At 42.5% G+C, this 20,236-nt stretch overlaps 1 protein-coding gene across 3 annotated transcripts in view; it reads left to right on the top strand.

Moving 5' to 3' along the window:
- Nucleotides 1–2,054: 2,054 nt before the first annotated feature.
- The window catches only part of IQGAP2 (IQ motif containing GTPase activating protein 2), a 125,488-nt gene continuing 107,306 nt past the window's right edge, over nt 2,055–20,236 (top strand). For all 3 annotated transcript variants that reach the window (XM_032205396.1, XM_032205393.1, XM_032205392.1), the window contains exon 1: nt 2,055–2,102. In XM_032205396.1, the coding sequence (XP_032061287.1) occupies nt 2,057–2,102 (46 nt within the window). In that variant the 5' untranslated portion in view covers nt 2,055–2,056. The remainder of the gene's footprint in view (nt 2,103–20,236) is intronic.

Genomic DNA, 20,236 nt, shown 5'->3' with positions numbered 1-20,236 from the left:
AGATGTGTTCAGAAAGTGTTCAGAAGTGTTCAGAAAGCTTAGTGAGGACTGCAGCTCTACCTGTGTCTGCCCTGCATGCCTTTACAGTAAGTCATCACCTTTTGCTTCAGGGAGTTGAGAAAATTAAAATGACCTCAGTAAAGGTAAATTTGTTTCCTGTTGGGTGTCATTTTTCTCCTGCACTCTTCCAGCCCTTTCATCCTGTATAATCTGTATTTTAATTACTACCAGAAATGTCCATTCCCTCCAGCATGTTTTCATCCCTTCATGAGCCATTCCCAGCAATGCTAAAGATGGAACGAACAAAACAAGAGGCCTTGCAAACAACCTGCAGACATCCTCTAACCTGTGGAAAAGCTCAAAGGAGGCTCTGTAGAGCTAGCATGGTTTTATTGTGAAACAGAGATGACTGAAACCTGATGGACAGTCTGCAAACACCTGCTGAGAGCTGTCAGGTAAGTGGACACTGTGCACTAAACTACAAGCACACACAGGGACTTTGTGTCCCACACGCACTGCAGGACAGGTTATGGCTGTGCATGGACACTGCTTTCACTTTCTGTCTTCCAGCAAACCTTGTGCTGGAGGCTTAGAGGCAGCCTGTGAGGCACAGTGTAACCCTAAAATGTGCCTCCACTTCCAGCACTGCTGACCTCCAAGTCTGCTCTGGTGCATTTCAGGGGTTGCCCAGGAGCTGGTGGCCACCATCCAGCCACAAAATGTGAACATTTGGCCAGAAGCTTTATTGGTTCATTGCCTGAGATGAAGCCATCGCTGAGGGCACTGGGGTCACCCTGCATGGAAGCCACCAGTGAGGGCATTCACCCTGCTCCCACACCTTGGAAATGAGGGGGAGGCCGACAGGTACACCGTGCTCCAAAGGTGCCCCAACTGCACTGCACATTGTGGTGGTGGCTTCTTGGCACAACAAAAACACTGCTTGTGGAGGGTGAGGGTGTTTCAAATCAGCAAAACTGCAAGTGGGAAACCAAGTTTGGTTTCTCACCCCTCTCCACAGTCTCCTTTCTGCAAAAATGCAAGACGAGAGGTGGTTTAGCTATTTCTACTTGGGGTAGAATTTATTTATTTATTTTTTATTATTTTTTATTATTATTTTTCATTGGCTTCACTTGTTTTACTCTTTCTTTCCCCCCCCCCCCCTTTTTTTTTATTTTTTTGGTTAAACTTTTTTTCCTTTCCCCATTTTGGTGGCTTTTTTTATGCTTTCTTTTTATTTTTTTTTCTCTTTTTCCTTCCTTTCTTTCTTCTTCAGCATTCTCTTTTCTCTTTCATTCTCTTATCCTAATACTTGGCTTATTTTTTTAACTTTTTTTTTTTTTTTAATTTGATTTCATCATTTTCTTTCCTTTCATTTTTTTTTCCTTTTTTCTTTTTTTTTTTTTTTTTTTTTGTAGCTTTTTTGGCATTCTTTATTACTCCCTATTTTTCTTTCTCTCTCTCATTCCCTCTCTCTAACTCTCTCTTTCTCTTTCTTGCTCTCTTTTTCTCCCCCTCCCTATCTTTCTTGGCTTTTGTATTTTCTTTCCTTCTTTCTTTTTCTTTCTGTCTTTGTCTCTTCTCTTCTCTCTTTCTCCCTTCTTCTTTCTTTCTCTCTTTTTTTCTCTCTCTCTTTCTCTCTTTCTCTCTCTCTTTCCCTCTCCCTTTCTTTCTCTCTCTCTCTCTCTTTCTTCTTACGGGTGGGTGGGCTGGGATCTCCCACTCTGCCTCTCTCTCCCTCACTCTGCCTCTCTCTCCCTCACTCTGCCTCTCTCTCCCTCACTCTGCCTCTCCTCTCCCCCTCTCTCCATACCCCCCCACCCCCCTCTCTCCTCTCTCCTCTCCCCCCGACCCGCCGCCCCCCCGTCGCTCCCGTGCGGCGGCGCCCCGCAGCCGTGCGCGGCGCCTCCCCGCGTGGCCGCATCCCCGCTCCCCGCTCCCCGCTCCTCGGTGCCGGCGCGGGGCGGGCGCGGGCGCGGGCGCAGCAAATCAGCGCGGCGCGGCCGGCGCATAAGAAGGGCGGGAGGCAGCGGGCGCCGTCCCTCCCGGCGGCGGCAGGATGAACCATGAGGAGCTGGCGCCCCTGCAGCGGCCCCGCTATGGCTGTGAGTGGGGTCGGGGGGCGGCGGGAGCGGGGGGCGCCCGGGGCCTGCCTGTTGTTCGCCCCCCTCCCCCGCCGGCCTGCTCTTTTTCGTGCGAAAAGAGAGGGTTGAGGGCAAAGAAAAGCAGCTCGGCCGGCTCTGCCCTTGCAGAGCGGCGCTGCGCGCAGCGCTCCGGCTTGCTTTGGGTTTGCTCGCGGCGACCTCCGGCAGGCTTCGGAGCAGGTTTTCGGGCTCCTGTTTTATTGCCTTTTTTATTTTTTGAATCATCGCTGTTATTTTTAACCTGAAGCTTTCTGAACGGATTGTAGCTGTAGTTCTGCGTTTTAACTCCAGGACTTTAGGTTCCTGCTAGAGCTCGGGGTTTTACCTCTATGTAATGCAGCATTGTAGGTATCAGGTTGGGTTGTAACTTCACAACTTCAGACTGCAACTGCAGCTTTCAGGTTATAACTTTATAACTTCTGGATTATAACTTCGGAATTTTGGACTGTAGTTTAAAACTTTGCTCTACAATTTTATAACTTTGCATTATAACTTTATAACTTCAAATTACAGCTTGAGCGGGGTGAGAAGCAGTGCAGGTACCAGGCATTTCCTTTCAGACAAGGTGTATTTGTTTCTCCAACCTATATTTAAAAAAAAATCCCTGAAGCAGCTTTCCTCCTCCTGCTTGCTGCAGGGCCCTCTCAGCATTGCTGTGGTTTGCTGGGATCCTGCATGGGCTGTATTTTCTCCTTTGGGCAGAGATGTGTAAGCCCTTGGTTTTGCCATCCTGATAAGAAATGCCTCTGATATTGTAGGCATTGCTAAAAGTGAACATGCAAATTATTTGCAAAGCTCATAGCAATTCTGGCATCCTGTGGTCTGATGCCAATACTAAAACCTTTCCAGGTTTTAGTATTGCAGCTTTTTTTTATAGCCATTTCTGGAAACTATTTTTTATAGAAGCACAAAAACCTTCACAAGGCTAGGGGCCACCCCACTTCCACCCAGGATAGGTGTGAAAGCTTGACAGCAAGACCTTCGGTTTGGAGGATCCTGCACCCTCTTGAACACTTCCCTCTGTTGATGCCCCCCAGGTGGTGCATTCTGTAGACCATGCCCATAGGTTTCATTTTTCATTTGTGTTACCTGATGGGTGTCCCAGAGACCTTTGAAAGCATGCTGATGATGTTTTCTGGAGAAGGTTGCTGAAGGTTAGCACTGATGTTTTCTAGAGTGGCTGCTGGCCATGTATGCTCTGTGTCTATGCTAGCGATGATGAAGTTTGCTTTTGAAGCTAACCTCCCAGTCATCCCAGCTTGAAGTGCCATTGTTTGTGTGGTATGGCAGAGTCCAGTCATGGGAGCGGTGCCTGGGAAGATGTGGTGCTGAGGACAATCTCTGGGCTTCACGGTGATTTGACCTTGTGCTGATGCTTTATCCATGCATCTGATGTGCAAAAGCTTCTCAAGTGCTAATGGTGTGCCCATCAGGTCTTCAGAAGCATGGGATCTGCTCTGCAGATCTGGTCTGGCGGTTCTTGGGACTTGTGGATTTGGACGTGTGGCGTTTGCCATAAAGTCCAATATGGTCAAAGAATCTTTGACAAGGAGCAAAAGGCCAATCCTTTAAGCCTTGGTTCCTGGCTGGACACTATGGTTTATTGATTACTGTACTGTCCAAGATGACTGGGGTGTTCTTAAGAATCTCACACCCTTATTTATGGTGGGAAAGAATGTCAACAATAAACATGCTCAGTGTCATTTTGAAGATATGGCTTCTTATCTCAGCATTCATGCTTTGCAATGGTAGTTCTGAGTTTTTTTTTACTGGAGTGATCAGGGAGAACTTGGTGTATGTTAAGTTGTAGCCACTCTCCCACTGCTTGGCCTTTGGTCCCAAGGCGCTGGCAGGTGTGGGTGAGAGCATCCTTCATTGCTTTCCTGATGCTGTCTTCCCTCTGACCAATGCTGTCTGCTTGCATAGGCTTCAGTTGCTTTTCAGTCCTTCCCTGAGTGAGAAGCTGAGGCTGTTGTATCACACTATCATTTTATTTATTTTTTTAGAATTTTTTTTTCCTGTAGGAGCCTTGGAGATGACTTTTTTTTTTTTTTTCCTGTAGGCTTGAATAAAGGCTCCTCATATGCTGGGCTGATAATCCATATTTTAAAAATGTGTGTGTATATATACACACATACCTGCAAACCATAGCCATTTCTGAGGTGATATCAGAGGTAGGGATGCATGTATTTAATTTCTTAGTTCTAGAAAACCAAATATGCTTTAGCTATGCTGTATTTGCTTGCCATTTTGGAGATAAATAAGAGAGGAAGCTTTTTTTTTTTTTTTTTTTTTTTAAAAAAAAAAGGAAGGAAAAAAAATGAAAAGGCTCTCCAACTAGAAAACTTAGGCTTGCATTATCTGATGTCTTATGAAACCCAGCAGAAGTTGCAGGTTCTCTGTATAACTAAAATTTCCCTTTGGATCATGGGAATACAACATCTATGCAGGCTTTCTCATAAGAGTTAATAAGTTGTTCAGGTTAGACTATCAAATTGCTGAGGCTTCTTGCTCTAGCAAACTAGTACTGTTTTAAACATTTAACCTAACTTGTACTTTTGACTTTGGCTTTAAGCTCCTGGCAGAAGCTGTAGGTTGCTCTGAAGAAGGTTAGCTTTTTACTGTGACCCTTCTCTGCTAGGAAGTATGTGAATCAGTCTGCATGGCTGCCAGTAGCACTTCATTTTGACAGCTAGAGAGGAAGATGCATACAAATCTCAGGTACATTTTGTAGCCTGATGGAAACTAGTGTGAGAAAAGCATCTTTGGGTACTTTGGGACCTAATAATACAAAGGGAAAGTAATGGGGAAGACATCCCTAACTTAAACTCCAGCTCTATGTTTCAAGTTTTGCTGATATAGTTACTCGAAGATATGCATCTGGAAAAGATCCTTGTAGCTGATCATTTTCATCTTTAAAGTCAGGAAATAGCTGAATGAAACCAAGCAAGAGGATCCTTTTCCGGTGCTAGCTCAGGGTGAACACTGTACCTTGGAGAAACAGGGCCTCAGGAAAAAAAGCCTTTGGGCCTTCTCTTTGTCTGTCAGTGCCAAACCTTTGTGGCTTCATGGACTGCTTGTTGAAATGTGCCTCCAACTCTGCATGCTGTCAATTGCCTTAAATAAATAAAGACTTTGTAAAAGGTTTTCTTTGGTGCTGCATTGAGTTTTTCAGTTGTTCACGTCCAGCACAAACTCAAGTGAGATCATATAAGCAGAAGGAAGTAGCTCATGCAGCAGAAACTGTGTTAACAGGCTCAATGCAACTGGATTTATGTAGCTGCTATCCAACCTGGTTACATCTGTTGCCTGACTTATTTCTCAATCCCAACACAATCAATTGCAGTCTTACTGAATTGCAGAGAACCGGGCCTTGTAATAAAATTCAAAGGACGAGCCATTTCTATGATGAAAATGCCTTTGCCATTGAAGATTATGAAGAAGAAAAGTATAATTCTTAGAAGTGCCTCCCAGATCAGTTAAATGCGAAGTTTTTTATGCAGGAATACAGCAAATCAGACAGCAGTGTATCCTCGAGAAAAAAGCCTCTTTCCTATCACTTTGAAACCTCAAACCTTGCAGTTTGGTCTGTCTGAAAATTGTGTGAGGTAACAAATACTTACATTTTGTAAGAAATGGCTGAATGGCTTCACGACAGTTCCAGGGATGTAATACAGCTACACTGAGTGAGGCCACAAACATCTGGATTTGGGAAGGATTTCAGGCATTTCCATGCTGAAAGTTTCTGAATTAATGTACCTGTGTTAGTGAGCCCAGGTCCCTACAGAATGAGCAAGGGGGGAAATTAGGTACACGAGCAACATCAAACTTGTTGGAAGGGAGGTGTGAAAAGACATATCAAAGAAATATCAAGCAGACTTATCCTGAAGTCTTGTTCCTCTTAGCTTCACTGCATGCTTTGAGGTTTGCAGCTGGCAGTACCCTCCTGCTCGTCTTGTGACGAGAGGTAAAGGAGTCTTCATCTCACCCATTGAAGTTGGAAAACCAGCTTTATGGGTCTGAGGTGGGTGAATACAGAGGAGACGTGACCTTAGCATCCAGTGAGGATGGTGATGTTGATGCTACTGATCATCCCTCCCACGACTGCTTCTTTCTGGTGTTAAGAGAAGAGCAAACAAGCAGCATGAAACATTGAGAGCTGCCCTGCCTGTGGAGATAGGCGTAGGCTACGTTTCACTTTGGGTTTGCCCTGCTTCTTTATGAAACTGCACCTTAACACAGCAGGATGTGAAAGTTTTTGAAAAACAGTGACTTTTAGAAAAATGTTGAACTTGAGAATCTATGACTTCTGCGTGTCTGTATTAAGTGCAGGGAAACAAATGGCCATTTTTCAACTGAATAGGAAAAAATCTTTTGGTAAATGTTCCATAGGATTTTTTAAAATGAAAACAGATGGATTTTTAAAGCTTTAAAAAAAGGCTTAACTGTATCATATGCATATATATTCTGTTGGGTGTATGCTTTCTGTAGCACTTGTGGCTCATGAGAAAGCTTTTCTTTTTTTTATTGATGGGCGTAATTTGGCAACCAAACACACTGTTTATCTCTGCTACTCTTTTGTACATTGCTAATAATTAAACTGCTGAATGAGAACTTGAAAAGTTTAACTGCTTTGTTTAACCAAGTGCACATAATTCATTTGGGAGGAGTGGTTCTCTGTGTGCCTTTTGTATGAAGCAGACTCATCTCCCCTGAAGTCTCTTGGTAAAGAAAGGACTGAGCTATGTTAGAGCATGCTTGCAGCTACTTGAGTGCTGTTGAAACAGGAAATATTAATATCGCACTGGAAGCGGGTTTTATAGTGCACACAAGTGTGCTTATATCAAGTCCAATACTTGAGGCAGGGAGTAGGAAGCGGCAGATTAGCAACTTGCCTCTTCTGTTGAGAGTGGTGTTTCAATTACATAGTTGTTCCATCTCAAGATTTGCTTGTTACTGTTGCTGCTTCAAGTCTGCTGTGATATACTGGGAATAATCTTACTTGTGTGCTGGGAAAAAAATGCCTGACAGCGATAGACAGGGCTGGCAGGTCATACTTCACCGGGATGATAAGCAAGCTGTGCTCAGCTCCTCACAGCAAATGATTAACCTGCTCTGTTTGCTTCACTTGTTCAGGCTGTTTTGGTGATTTTTTTGGAACAGATATCCTTGAACTGTTCCTGCAGAACCAAGCTGTGGGCATGGGGTGGGGAGGAAGCAGTGCCCACCCTGTGACCTGCTGGAGATGAAGCAGGGAGGAATGCCCCATGGGGGCACCATGCTTGTTGATGCCCAGCAGTGAGATGGGCTGGGACACGAGGTGGGCCCTGCACATCTCTCTGGGTGGATCAGCACTTCCTGCACCTTAGAGCTTGTGCTTGCCTTTAGAAAACCACCGTCATCTACTGAAGGGTGCCAGCTATGCTTTGAGTAGTGTTAACCACAGGATATGCACTGCTGTAGTGTCACAGCTGGGGGAAGGGAGAGGCAGGTGTGTGCTGGCGGCCAGGGGTATCCTGCTCTATGGGGTGACAGGCTGGTGGCAGCAGGCAGTGCCAGGAGGGTGCCATGGGGTGGCCTTTGAAGGGTGCCAGGGTGGGATGTGGAGCAGGAGAAAGAGGAGATGTGGCCACAGTCCTTGCTTGAAGTCCTATGTAGCAGAGAAAAGGCGTACTTTGGTCCAAAGATCTACTGCTGCCCTCAGCGGAGATACTGAATCAAGTGGTGTTCCTACAAACACTTCTCTTGCTCCTGAATACACTTTGAAATGCTAAAAAAAAAAATAAATAAACAACCATTAAGAATTTGTATTGGTGGCTGACTTCAGAGTTTGATTAAATTTCTCTTTCATTCAAGTGAGTGTGCATTAGCAAGAAACTTAGGAGGAATAATGTCAGTGTTATCCTTTGTTATCACTTACTGCACAAGTTAAGAGGTTGGCCAGGTACAAAGCCTTCAGGAGTCAAATTTGAGCAGCACCTCATGGCTCTGACTCATATCCATGGGCAAACAGCTGCCAGACCAAGGAGCTGCTGCCTTGAGGTGTGGTGCCTGCCCTGCCTGCCAGACTCTGGAGCTGGCAGAAACTGCAGTTCTCATCTCAGGAGCTTCTCCTGGCTTGGGTATAGCAGGCTAAGCAGCCCATGGATTCAGCAAAAGCTGGTAATAAGGGATGAGGTCTCTGCCAGTGGACATTGTGGACATTGACAGACATCCACTGTGGACATTGACCTGTTTCATTCAGAGTGTAGCAAAAGCTCCTGTGGCCTCCAGCAAGGTATTTAAACTGATTCTTACCAGTCTCCAAACTCTGACAAGGTATTCATGCTGGGAACACCAGACATGCAGGCTGGAAAATGAGAAGTTGTGCGTACTAGCCATCCTCTGGGCAATCTGCCTGAAAATCGAGGATATCCTCCTGCATTTGTGCTTAATTTGTAAAGATGCTTATTACACTACTTATATCTGCAGGATATAACTGGAGCCTTGATTTCTATGAGCCCAGTACAGATTAATTTCTGGAAAGCTGAAATAAGAAAAGCCCAAAGTATGTAGAGAAATGTATTCCATGGTGTTGAAGGCCACAATGTTTTACTACCTTTTTTTTTTTTTGGGGGGGGGGGAGGGGGAAGGGTGTTTCAAAGGTGTTTTGTGGAACTGTTGCTAAGTACAGATCATTTCTGTGTCCAGTAGTCTGGTTAAAGTGAGTAAAAACTAGATAACTTGAAAACCTAAGGGCACAGGTTGGCTTTGCTTAAAACATGATCTTTTATCAAGGGCTAACTTCTTTTGAGAGAAACTGTTGTTTTAACTGGTTTGTTACATTGGAATCCCAGCTTGCTGCAGACCTTTGCAGCTGGGGAGCCTTCTGCAAAGCCTGAAAGTGTTGAGGTGCCTTCAGCTGGTCTGCTGCGGTCTTTGCCTCTTGTCAATATGATGGCATGGAGACCCAACCTGTTGGGTGGCTAATAGCTCCTTGTAGAGCTGATTTGCATGGCTGGGTTTTCTTTGCATCTTCCAGCCTCTGAAGTGGCTGGTTGTGGGTGACACAGCTGCTTATGCTGACCCCAGGAGGGGGAGTATTTATGGCCAGGTGGGACTGTGGCAGCCAGCATTTAAATGAATTTAAATTGCTCTGGATCCGCACCCTGAAGCTGTGGTTTTGTGTGCGCTTTCAGTCAGCTCTGCTGTTGGGAGAAGCAGCCTTGACTCCTTCCACGTGTTTTTGTTTTTTTTTGGCTGGGTTAGGTCCCCAGTCTGGCTCACACCAAAAACCCGCAGTCAGGTCTGCCAGCCTGACTTGGTGTAGCTGGAGCTGGGATGAACACGAGCAGCAGGCAGAGTTGTTTTATAAACTGTGTTACTGCTGCACATAGAGATGAATATTTGATTGGGAAAGTGTGTGTGCAAAGGGACAGCAAAACATGGGGATGGCACAGGACTGTGCAGGTGAACCAGGCCAGGGGACCTCCAGGTACATAGGGTGGTGGGATAAGCATCACCTGCTTGCTGGGGTCCTCTGCTGTGATGCTGCTGCTAGTCTGGTGCCACTGCTTGCCTGCCAGGGATGGGCTTGGTCTCAGCTGTCATGTGGCCAAAGCAGTTTTGAATTACAGAAATGTTTTTTGAGAGAATTCAGTCTCAAATGCCATAGTTCAATAAAGCTGCAATTGTGAGCAAAGCTGTTGTGGTGCTCACCAAGCACTGCTGCAGGAGTACAAAAATTGTAAGGAAGTGTAAACATTAGACTAAACAAGAAAGGTAAAAAAAAAAAAAATGCTGCTTGTACATAAAAGTAAGTTTCAGCACAATTTTGCACCCCTTTTCTGATTGTAAAGTTACTTGAGTTGTAGGGCCTCAAAACTGCAAGGGTGAGAAGTGACTTGTGGTTAGGTACTGCTCATTTCTGGGATTTTTAGTTTTTTTCAGGCCAACTGATTTACCCAATCAATAGTTGGCTGGCCTCTGTTCAGTAGTAAACAAGGCTTAAATTCCATATGTTCTCAATACTATGTAGCAGGAGAAATAATGCACTGAAATATCAGCCTGGGTATGTGGTAGTGTAACTTAAAAAGAATAAAAAAAGTGTACTGGGAGGAGCAGTAATTATGCTCAGATTAGTCTGGGATAGAGCACTTACCCAGGAAAAATGGTTGACTGTTTTTCCAGGCACATTGTAAACATTATTTCATTATATGTGAGCTCAAACTTTTTGAATACTGGTTTTCAGGACATGGCAGAGCAAAGATTTCAGTGCTGTGATTTAGAGGGAGATGAACCAGTCCTGTTTTGGTGTTTGTTAGCTGACTGCTGAAAGTAGGTAGCCAGCTTAGCTGCAAAGACTGGACATGACTGCCTACCGCTTTGAATTTACATCACCTCTGACCATGATAATACTAAACATTTGAATAGTAGATTACAACACTCCAAAAGCCATCTCAGTTTTATCACGTGCAAGGCAGACTGCTTGTGCTCCAGTGTCTATCTTCATACCTATCATAAAAAGAAAAACACATGATTTTGCTGAAGATTTAGCTGATGTGAGTTGTTCTAGAACAAACAATGTATTTCTTTTTTTTTTTGTATTTTCAGTAGTAACAGCAAAACAAGGGCTAGTGTTTTCCATAACATTGAACCATGGCAATAACACTTGGTAGTTTGTCCTTTGTTGTTGTTGCACTTGAACAAAATTGAGCAGATCCACAAATGTTTATGGACATTTAATAAAAAAGTGGATTTCTGCAATATTGGTCTATATATTTTTTCCTAAAATTACAGTGGGATGCTGTAGACAACCAGTTGCCTGCTTCAAGCAGGATGCACATGTTGTTTGATGATGGCTGTATCTGTAACCCTGAGTGGATGAAGAAACAGGGTACTGAGGTGTTTGGGTTCCTAGAGCAGTAGGAGGATTGATCTGTATTAGTTTCTTAAACACATTTGAGATTTAAGTTTACATCTGATCATGGTGTTCAAATTTATTTTCCACAAGTTATAAAACAGAGGCTTTCTTGGAACTTGACCACTTGTATGAAAAATGTTGTCAGTTACAAAGAAGTATTTCCCTTCAGCTCATTTGTTACAGCCATTAGCCTACAATCCAGCAAATCAGAAAAACTGATGGTAACAAAACAAACCCTTTTGTTACACTAGGTCTCTGCAGAAACTGTTCCCATTATAGTACTAAATGTTACTTTCAGACTCTTCTGTACCCTATAGCAGCTCTAAGTCTAAGCATCTTACAGTATGGATGATGACTGCAGATAGCATGAGTGGGAAACCAGCACAAAGCCTGGAAGAAGAGATTGTTACAAGGTGTAACAAGAGTGCTAATTTCTAAAGCAGTGCTTCAATGAAGGAAACAGACTGCAGCTATACAGAAGATGACAAAAGTCAGTGCTGAGCCAATACAGATGTGATTTCTGTTGTTGGGTAGAAAATTCAAAACTTGAACTAATAGCTTAATCTGATGTTAAATTTATGTGCATTGTGTGCACTATGGTTGCCACAACAGTGATGAAAGCTAAATATGCTTCCTGTATTTTAGTGGTCTCAGTGTTGCTATTTCAAGCAGAATGCTTGTTTGTTTTGAGGTATCTGCACGATGATCCTGATATTACTATCTCTATCTATTTTCTATCTATTTCCATCTAGTTTCAACCCTCCTGCTCTGAGCCCAGTTGCCAACCACTAGAGCAGGCTGCCCAGAGACACATCTAGCCTGGCCTTGAATGCCTTCAGGGATGGGGCATCATCTCATACTACTTTATTCACAACCGATATTTAACATCGTCACTGCAGTGTTTTCATTATTGGAAAGGCAGCCAAGGTAGCGAAGAGACTGTTTTGTGTCAGTACTTTGGGTCAGTATTTATTGCATTAAAACAAACCTTATTTTTTTTTTTTGAGTAGACTATAGAGTTGATGTGAGTGAGTAACCTGAAAAATTAAAGATGAGAGATTGACAGTTTTCTATCAGCTTAAAGGAAATCTGAATTTACTAGATGTAATAATTATGTTTAGAAACTGGTGGGCACATGATTTAGTAAACGCGTATCTTGTGTGTGCAGCTGTCAGTGACTTGTCCTGGAAATGGAAGTGCTCTGAATATTGATAAGTAAGGGGGGAACATCTGATTCACTTCATATCTGATGACTGTGCAGTGATATGTGCAATGGTAGCTATGTCACTGTCACCCAAAGCATTTAATACTCTCAGTATTTAGGCAGTACACCTATTGAGTGAAAAGGCAGGGTTTTGTATGCTCTTTTCAAACCTTGATGTAAGAACTGACATTTAACTTTTAGGCTGGTGGAGCTTCAGTTCACTGCTATAGCTCTAACTCCTGATAACAAAGGAGAATTAAGTCTTTTTACTGGGTATGCAATTAATAGGGAGCACGGGGACAAGGCAGGCTGGAGCCAGTGGTGCCAGCTCTGATAACTTTGCAAGCACCGCTCTGCTCTCTGTGGAGCAGAGGTAGCCAAGCAGGTTTCAGGTGATAACTGAGGCCCTAACTGATATGGCACCGCCTTTGAACTGGTTACCTGTGTGGGTACACCTAGTTTGTCCTCTACCTGTGAAAACCGATCATCATCCCACCTATGAAGCAGAAGCAAAGAAGGCATCTCCTGCCCCTGTGCCATTGTGCACCCACATGGACTGGCAAAGTCAGTGAGGACAAGAGCTTATAAGGTGAATTCCTGGCTTGTGAGCCTGCTGTACCTCTGTCCCCTTTTTATGATGGCTCCTGCTCATGCTGGGCAATTGCAGTGACAGAAGCAATAAAGCACAATGTGGTTTGGGTTGTTTCACAAGCAGCTCAACTGCCTTCCCTGGGGAACTGGAAACATGGGAGATACGGCAGGAGCTGCCGTGGTTTTGTGGGGTCTACTGGGTGCTTAGGGGTCCCTCACATTTGTGTTGGATGTTCTGTACCACATAACATTTCTTTACTTTCTGTGAATTTTAGTTCATGTTTGTACTAAAACTGTTCAATTTAATTCTATGGGACAATTTATTCTGTAGGTAGAAACTAAGTTGGTTCATCTGTTATCCCTAATGCTTAAGGGTTTTTTTTCCCCCCAACAAGATTTGAAATGCCATTGTTTCTATAAAAACAAACAAACAACATTCAAAGGCACTGAGGCTGTAATAATTATTTAGGGAGAAAAACCAAAGAAAACAAGGAAATGTGTTCTCCAAGTTCAGGGCTGTGAACATCATGTGTGCATATTTTTCTTTCTATTTTATCCACATACTTGTGTTTGCATCTTAAGGAAGAAAGTATTGTAACAGTTCAGGTGTTTCTGGAGCTTTTTTCAAAATATGGAAAGCGTGAAACAGTGTTTTGGAACTTTGTAGAGGCTAAACCCTGCAACAGACTGGTGAAGGAGCAATGAATTGTTAAAGAAACAAAGGCCAAGTGTCAGGGCTGAGTGACTCTATAGTGCTATCTTACAATTTCAAAGTTACCTATGCTTAAGTGATGCTTTTGCTTTTGGCTTTTCCTAGGCAGGTGTTTCGACCCTACTGAGTCTTCTCGTTCAGACCCTGAGGCTTATATAGCTCCTGTTAAAGTTGCTCGGTGACACTTGCATAGCTTTCTGCTCAGGTTACAGTCTCACAGAATGGCTGAGGTTGCTCCAGCACTCCCCCTTGTCATCCTCCTTTTCAGTTCTTTAAGCTGAATTTTTCCGCAGTTCTTTCAACTGGTTACTATAGCATGAGTTTGCTGGTAGGAAGCTTTTTCATGTAAACATCACAGTGATCTGAACATTGAATCTGTTTGTCAGCTGTTCACTCCCAAAGAGAATAGTTTGCTGGGCTGTTCTGGGAGCTGAAAGGGGCTCTTCCATTTCCTTCCCTTCCCTGCTCTCTCTCCCTCCTTTTACCCCCTTTCTGTTCTTGTCTTCCTCCCTTCTCACAGCCAAGAGTAGCCCCTTATTTGCCAACATCCAGGTAGAAGGCATTTACTGCAACTATCTACAAATTATTCTTTTGGTCTCAAGCTTTAATGCAGTCAGCTTTTTAACACTATAAAGATTTAAAACCAAACACGTGCAACATTTTGCAGGGATGTACATTAGCTGGTTATGGTTTAAATGACAAGTATTGTTTTGAATTTCTACCCATCATTAATGACAGTGAACAAAAACCTTCACCTTATGTTGCTTCTTGCAAACTTCAACCAGCTTGTGTGTCGGTGAAGCATCAAAGGTTCCTGTCAAACATGTTTGGCCTCTTCAGTCCTCAATTGCCTCAGTAAACCTAGTACTTCATCCTGGTCCTGTGGGAGGGATAAGACATCCCAATTTGATCAGGGTGACCTTAGCTACTGTTTGCAGAGTGAAGCATCTAAGCTGGCAGCTGTGGGAGTGATAGAGCTGTGGGTAAATATTGTGTGTGAACAGAGGAGAGGCAGACAAACCTGAATTCAGGTTTCCTGCTGTCACTGTGGTGAGTTCAGTCTGTGCTCTGCCATTCCTTCTGGTGGTCTGTTGTCCCTCTTTCCTGTTCTTCTACTCTGCTTCTGCTGTGTCTTCTGCCCTGTGCTTGATCTACAAATGTTTATGGATGGAGATCTATCCACAGGCAACGTTGTGACTGCATATAATGAATGCCTTTGGGGTTCGATAGAAAGCTGAATCCATGTCTACTTTTGCTGTAGATGCCATAGACATTTCCCTTTGTCTTTCATATTTGCGTAGCTTATTTTACTATCCTGGCAATACTAAACTATTCTTTTCATTATTTCATTTACATTTTGTTTGTGTTAACTTGAACTGAGGTCAGAATAGGTAAAATATAAGGAAATGGGGTCCATATGGTAAAATCTTGGCTCTTTAATAAAAGCTTGTTAATGTATATTGCTAATAAAAAAGCATGCAATAATTCTAGTGAAATGAACAGAAAATGACAAATGTGTCAAAATACATGGAATTCAAATCACAAGCTGAGAAAGCTGTGAGCATATAAAGTTGACAGAAACCTTTCACACTTTAGTAGTTGATTCGTCATGAATTAACCCTTGAAGAAGGAAAGCCTATTGGAAATTCCTGCTGGAATGTGTGATACAGTTTCAAATGTCTTGAGCCTCCAAAGACGTGTTAATCTTACCAACCAAATCTTCAAAAAAATTGCTTTTTTTAAAAAAAAAAAATAAAATATGAAAAACAACATGCTTACTGTAAGTATGTAGAAAACACACACCTCTCAACTGGACTGGCTACTTACCCATGTAGTCTTTTCCAAGCTGGCTTCAGGCTTGACTGTGATAATGGGTTGGACTACGTACGTGAAGACAGGATGACCTGCAAGGGAAAGAAACAACTTGTAATTGGTGTTCAGTTCCTCATTTCCATCAGCTCGAGTGCTTCTTTAGGCTTGCAACTTTATATTGGTAATGTTAGACTGAGGTTTTATCAGCAATCAGAGCTTTATGGACAACCAGGTAGTTCACAGAAAGGAGCTATGTTTTACAGATACTGAGTAGCCCATATTTTGGGGAATCCAGTTGTGTTGAGGTGACCAACTAGTAACACATGCAGAGGTAGCTTTATTAAGGAGTTACTGGAAGTATTTCTACAGACAGTGGGGTTTGCAATTAAATGCAAATGGAAATAGTTGGGCAACAGGAAGACTTATAAACTGCATTTCAGGTTTATAATTGTAGACAGCAACGCATGCTTTGAAGCTAACTGAAATTGTTTATGGTCAAATTTTCATGTACGTCCTTCAGACCCATTATTCTGTCTTCCTCCCTGTTCTTGCAAGTATACAGAACAATTATACTGTAGTTAAAATATAATGAAGAGTGTTATTTTTCTGCACAATGTAAAGAACCCTACTAGACAAGAGATGGCTGTGCTCTGGTATCATTACACATTGAGAGGAAAACAGAACTATTTAATGTCTATTGCCTCTACTAAAGTGTCACTTCATGGTATTGTAGAAAGCCTGACATCTGAAAGTAAACTAAAGGCTATTGATACCTATAAGCAGAAAAGTGAATACTAAATGTTCCAGCTGTGCCTGTGATTACTTGATGAATGCCAAAGTCATCTGTGTCTGTGTGGTTAAAAGTGACTTCTTAACTTTGTGGGAATTCAAGTAAACTAAGACAAGTCTCAACAGTCCGTCAGCCTTCTGGCAGTGTTGGCGCTTGACGGGCTCCATGAAATCTAGCAGTTTTGACACTTGGTCCCAGAAGCATGGGTTGTGGTTGCTGTTGCGTCATAGTCCCTTTGTGTGATAGCCCTAAGGTTCATGACTTGAAATAGTGCTTCCTTTCTCTAAATGGATGTGGTTGGACTTGTGGCAGCAGATACAGAAGACTGAAATAAGACCTTTTTTCAAGGAAGTGAGGGAAGATTACTCTGGGAGAGTGAATGAACAGGAATAAGACTCTACAAGAAAGCTCAAGGGAAGGAGTGGTATGCTAATGCTTCCAATTTTTACATCAGACTGTCTTTTTAGTGGACTTCTGGAGTCAACACTCAGAAAATGTTTTCCTACTTGTTTGCAATGGCTGGCAGTGAGATCGGGTCTAGAACAGTGACCCTGTAGATCTGGTGTGACCAATTTGTGAGAATGGTCTGGCCAGAAAATGCATGTGTATTTATGTATGAAAATCTGAGCGTGCATGCCTCAGACAATGTAATAACTAGATTAGGAAATCCATAGTCATTTCTAAGGAAGAAGAGAGCAGTTATATGTTGGAAAAATTGAGAATGCCAGATTGAAGAGCCTCATAACTTAATAAAGTGTATTATTCTAGTTTCCAAGGCATATCTGCCCTCCAAGTTCACAGCTGTGGTAAGTCTTGAGTGCTTTCTGTGTTTTATGTTGTACAGAGCCCTTTATTGGAGCAAATGTTCAGCAAATTGACTGAATTTCCTTAACTGGAGCCATAGGAAAAGGGTTTGGGCATCTGGTTTTATGGTTGTGGGATATGAGCTAGCTGCTTGCAACTGTGCTCTTTGACAGAGGAAGTCTGTAGAAGGCTGTCCTGATCAGAACCTTAAGTTTTTTCTACCAAAGATAAGTGTCCTCTGGCATACCACTGGACCTTGTAGGTACTCAGTACCATAACAGAATTCCTGTGATAGGAGTTTGGTGTTGTAAAACCATCTTTTCTTAATGGACATCTCTGTTCGCAGTTAGTTGGCATATTTGCTTCTGCACAGTTAGCAAAGTGCTGCATTAGATACCTGTGGTTTTGTATTTGGGAGCAGAGGCTCAGGAGGGAACTCCTTTGGCATCTGTAGCTTTGAGTAGTGCTTTTCCAATAGCTGGACATGTAATCCTGTCCCTGCATTTTCCAGCTGGCTGGCAGTGCAACAGGCTCAGGTAGCAGTGAACCTGTCTCAAAAGGAACTGAGAGATCACAGACCTGCTCCAGTTACAGGGCCTGGCTGGTGCTATGTTTGCTGGGGTAACCCTAGGAGCAACTGCTAAGCCAAGCTGCTCTGGGCAGGCAGTCCTGGCTACTTGAAAGTACAAATTATACTAGAAATAAAGATTAAACTGAATGTATTGGCCTTGTTCATACTAGGATAAAATATTTGCATGCTCTCATAACCTATGGTTTTTGAGGTCACCTTGACTCTCTAAAACACAGTTGAGCTTTTTCTTGAAATTACAGCACTGAAATGTAGGGACAAATACTTCCCATTCAGAGCTTTTCCTGGTACAGACAGACATGAATGGGATGTTGCCTGGGGTCCATCAGTCACTGCTTTCACACCTGGTTCTAATTTTACCAGGACTGATAAGTAAGGTGCTGCTCTGGAGGTTGTGTGCAAGAAAGTCTTGACATTTGTTATAGTGTTCTTTGAGCTGTTACAGCATGTATCTGTTAAACACTGTTCATGGTGCTAATGCTAGGGATGTTGGGGTATGCTTGGGTGGGTGGAGGAGGCAGGAAGGTGTGAAGAAAGGACACAGAACTTGCCGAACATCTTGCAAGTGGACTTGAGCATGTCCTTGCCTACTTGTGGGGCAGTGTGCCAGCCTCTGTATATGGGCTTTACACAGCACTCAGGATAGCACACAGTTGGGACTGTGAAATGAGATTTAAATGATTTTCAGCTCAAACAGTCTAGACAAAAACTTTTATTCCAGCATTTTATTATATTTTTGTCATGCATCCCTTTACCTCTTACCTCAGTTCTGAGTTTACTAACTCTTCTCTGTCACTGTAAGAAGATTTTGTTCTTTTCATCCTCTGTTATATCCTGTGTATTGATCTTCACTGTTGTGGTGCCAAAAACCATTGTCTTCCTTGCTTATTTCTCTCTTCCTGGGAAAATGTTTCTGATGGTGGGAAACTGAGAGCAATTGGTCCTGACAAATAAGAGCCTTTGCTCCTTTTTTTTTTTGTCTTCCTCAGTATAAGAAGTCTTTTGGTGTGTCTGTGGCAAGTGTCTTGTTAAAGGGTCTACCTGCTAGAAGTAGTCATGTATTGTTCTTGAACTATTGCAAACAGTTACACATCTGAGTACAAATGAATAACCAGAAAGCCTTAAATGATTCTGTATAACAATATTTTTTCCTAGTTTCTGTTTTTTAAGAATTAAAAAACTGGCTGGTTTGGGATTATCCCAGAATATTTTGAAATTGTAAATGGCTCCACTAACTTACGTTTGCAAATTAAAACAAAATTCACTTTTCCTTATATGCTTTTCAGTTACATATTATAGAAGATTTAAGTTTATTTTTTTAAAAAACAAAAACATAATTTATGGATCCATGGGGTTGTTTGTAAGTCATTGCAAATCAGACCTGTAAAACACCTATTTACTGTCATCTCAAGTGTAAAGGCACTTATGTGAAAGATCTGCTAAGTCCAGTGTTGATGTGAATTATCTCTGTGACCCTGGGACCTTCAGAATCCTTGTTATAGTTGTGATAAAAAGGTTGACTTTGAACTTGGAACACATTTGCATACTTAGCACTTGTGGAGCTCATAAGATTTGCTCAGTTTACACGATAGTCTTATATGAACCTGGTTTTATTTTGTCTACTAATGCTGAGTCAGACTGGGCAGATGTTTTTTGTGCTTTGTAGGTGCATACGGCACCTTGGGATATGTTGGCAACCCAGTATTTGGCTGACAGAGCTCCAAGTGCTTGATAACATCTGAAGTGGCCATCTTGCAACAGGGAGCACAGAAGATGTTTTTGCAATCTACGAGCCTGAAACACCAGCTAGTCATTGCTACTGTCTTATCTGCTCTTCTGTTGAGGTACTATACCATACAGGAATATTTCAGACAAAGATGATGGTGAGCACTGCTGCAATATGTCAGCTGGTGGAAGATGCTCAAGTCTCAACTCAGATTACCCTCTAGAAAACAGATATCTCTGGGGGGATGAGGGAGAGGGGTGTAGGGTAGGAAATGTGTGGAATGAGAGTATGTAAGAAATTGTTTGTAGTATGCCATCTTTTCCACTGAATCAACTGAAGTAATTAGTGGAAGAATTTGCTTACTCAATTGTTATATCTTATGGAGTGCTCCAATAAGTCTGCTCATGTTTGTTGAAAATTAGGTATGACAATTTAAGCTTTAATGCTGCTAGCTGTTCCATACAGAGTTTTCTACTTATTCCTCATTTGGAGTTCTTTTTGTAAAGAAATATCTGTAATGAGGGAACCCAGTAACTAAACAAACAAATTCTTTGTATTAACTGCTGGCTAATGGGGTGGCAACAATTAAAATGAGTTGAAATGGAGAGCTTTTAGGAACTGCACTGGCATTTGTCTATATATTCATAACATCTAATCTTTGAGGGAATACTTGTGATGTTTTTATCTGAATTCTAAACCCCAAATCCCCAAACTGATGAATTGTAAAACGTGATTTCAGATGCATTTTTCTCTTCCTGCAAAGCCTTATGTAGTGGACATGTGCCTTGTTTTGTGGCATTTGGATCTTTTCAGCAGCAATGTTAAGTCTGTCCAGATAACTCTTGGTCATACCAGTGGGCTGGAGGTCTCCAGGTGAACCCTAACCTTGCTCTTCTGCACCCATAACATTCTTTATCATAACATTATCTTCGAGTTTAGCATTATCAAGAAGTTACTGATAGAGC

Source organism: Aythya fuligula, chromosome Z, assembly GCF_009819795.1.
Source record: "Aythya fuligula isolate bAytFul2 chromosome Z, bAytFul2.pri, whole genome shotgun sequence".
Lineage (NCBI taxonomy): Eukaryota > Metazoa > Chordata > Aves > Anseriformes > Anatidae > Aythya > Aythya fuligula.
The sequence above is the reverse complement of the archived record's forward strand: the minus strand, read 5'-3'. Positions and strand labels throughout refer to the sequence as shown.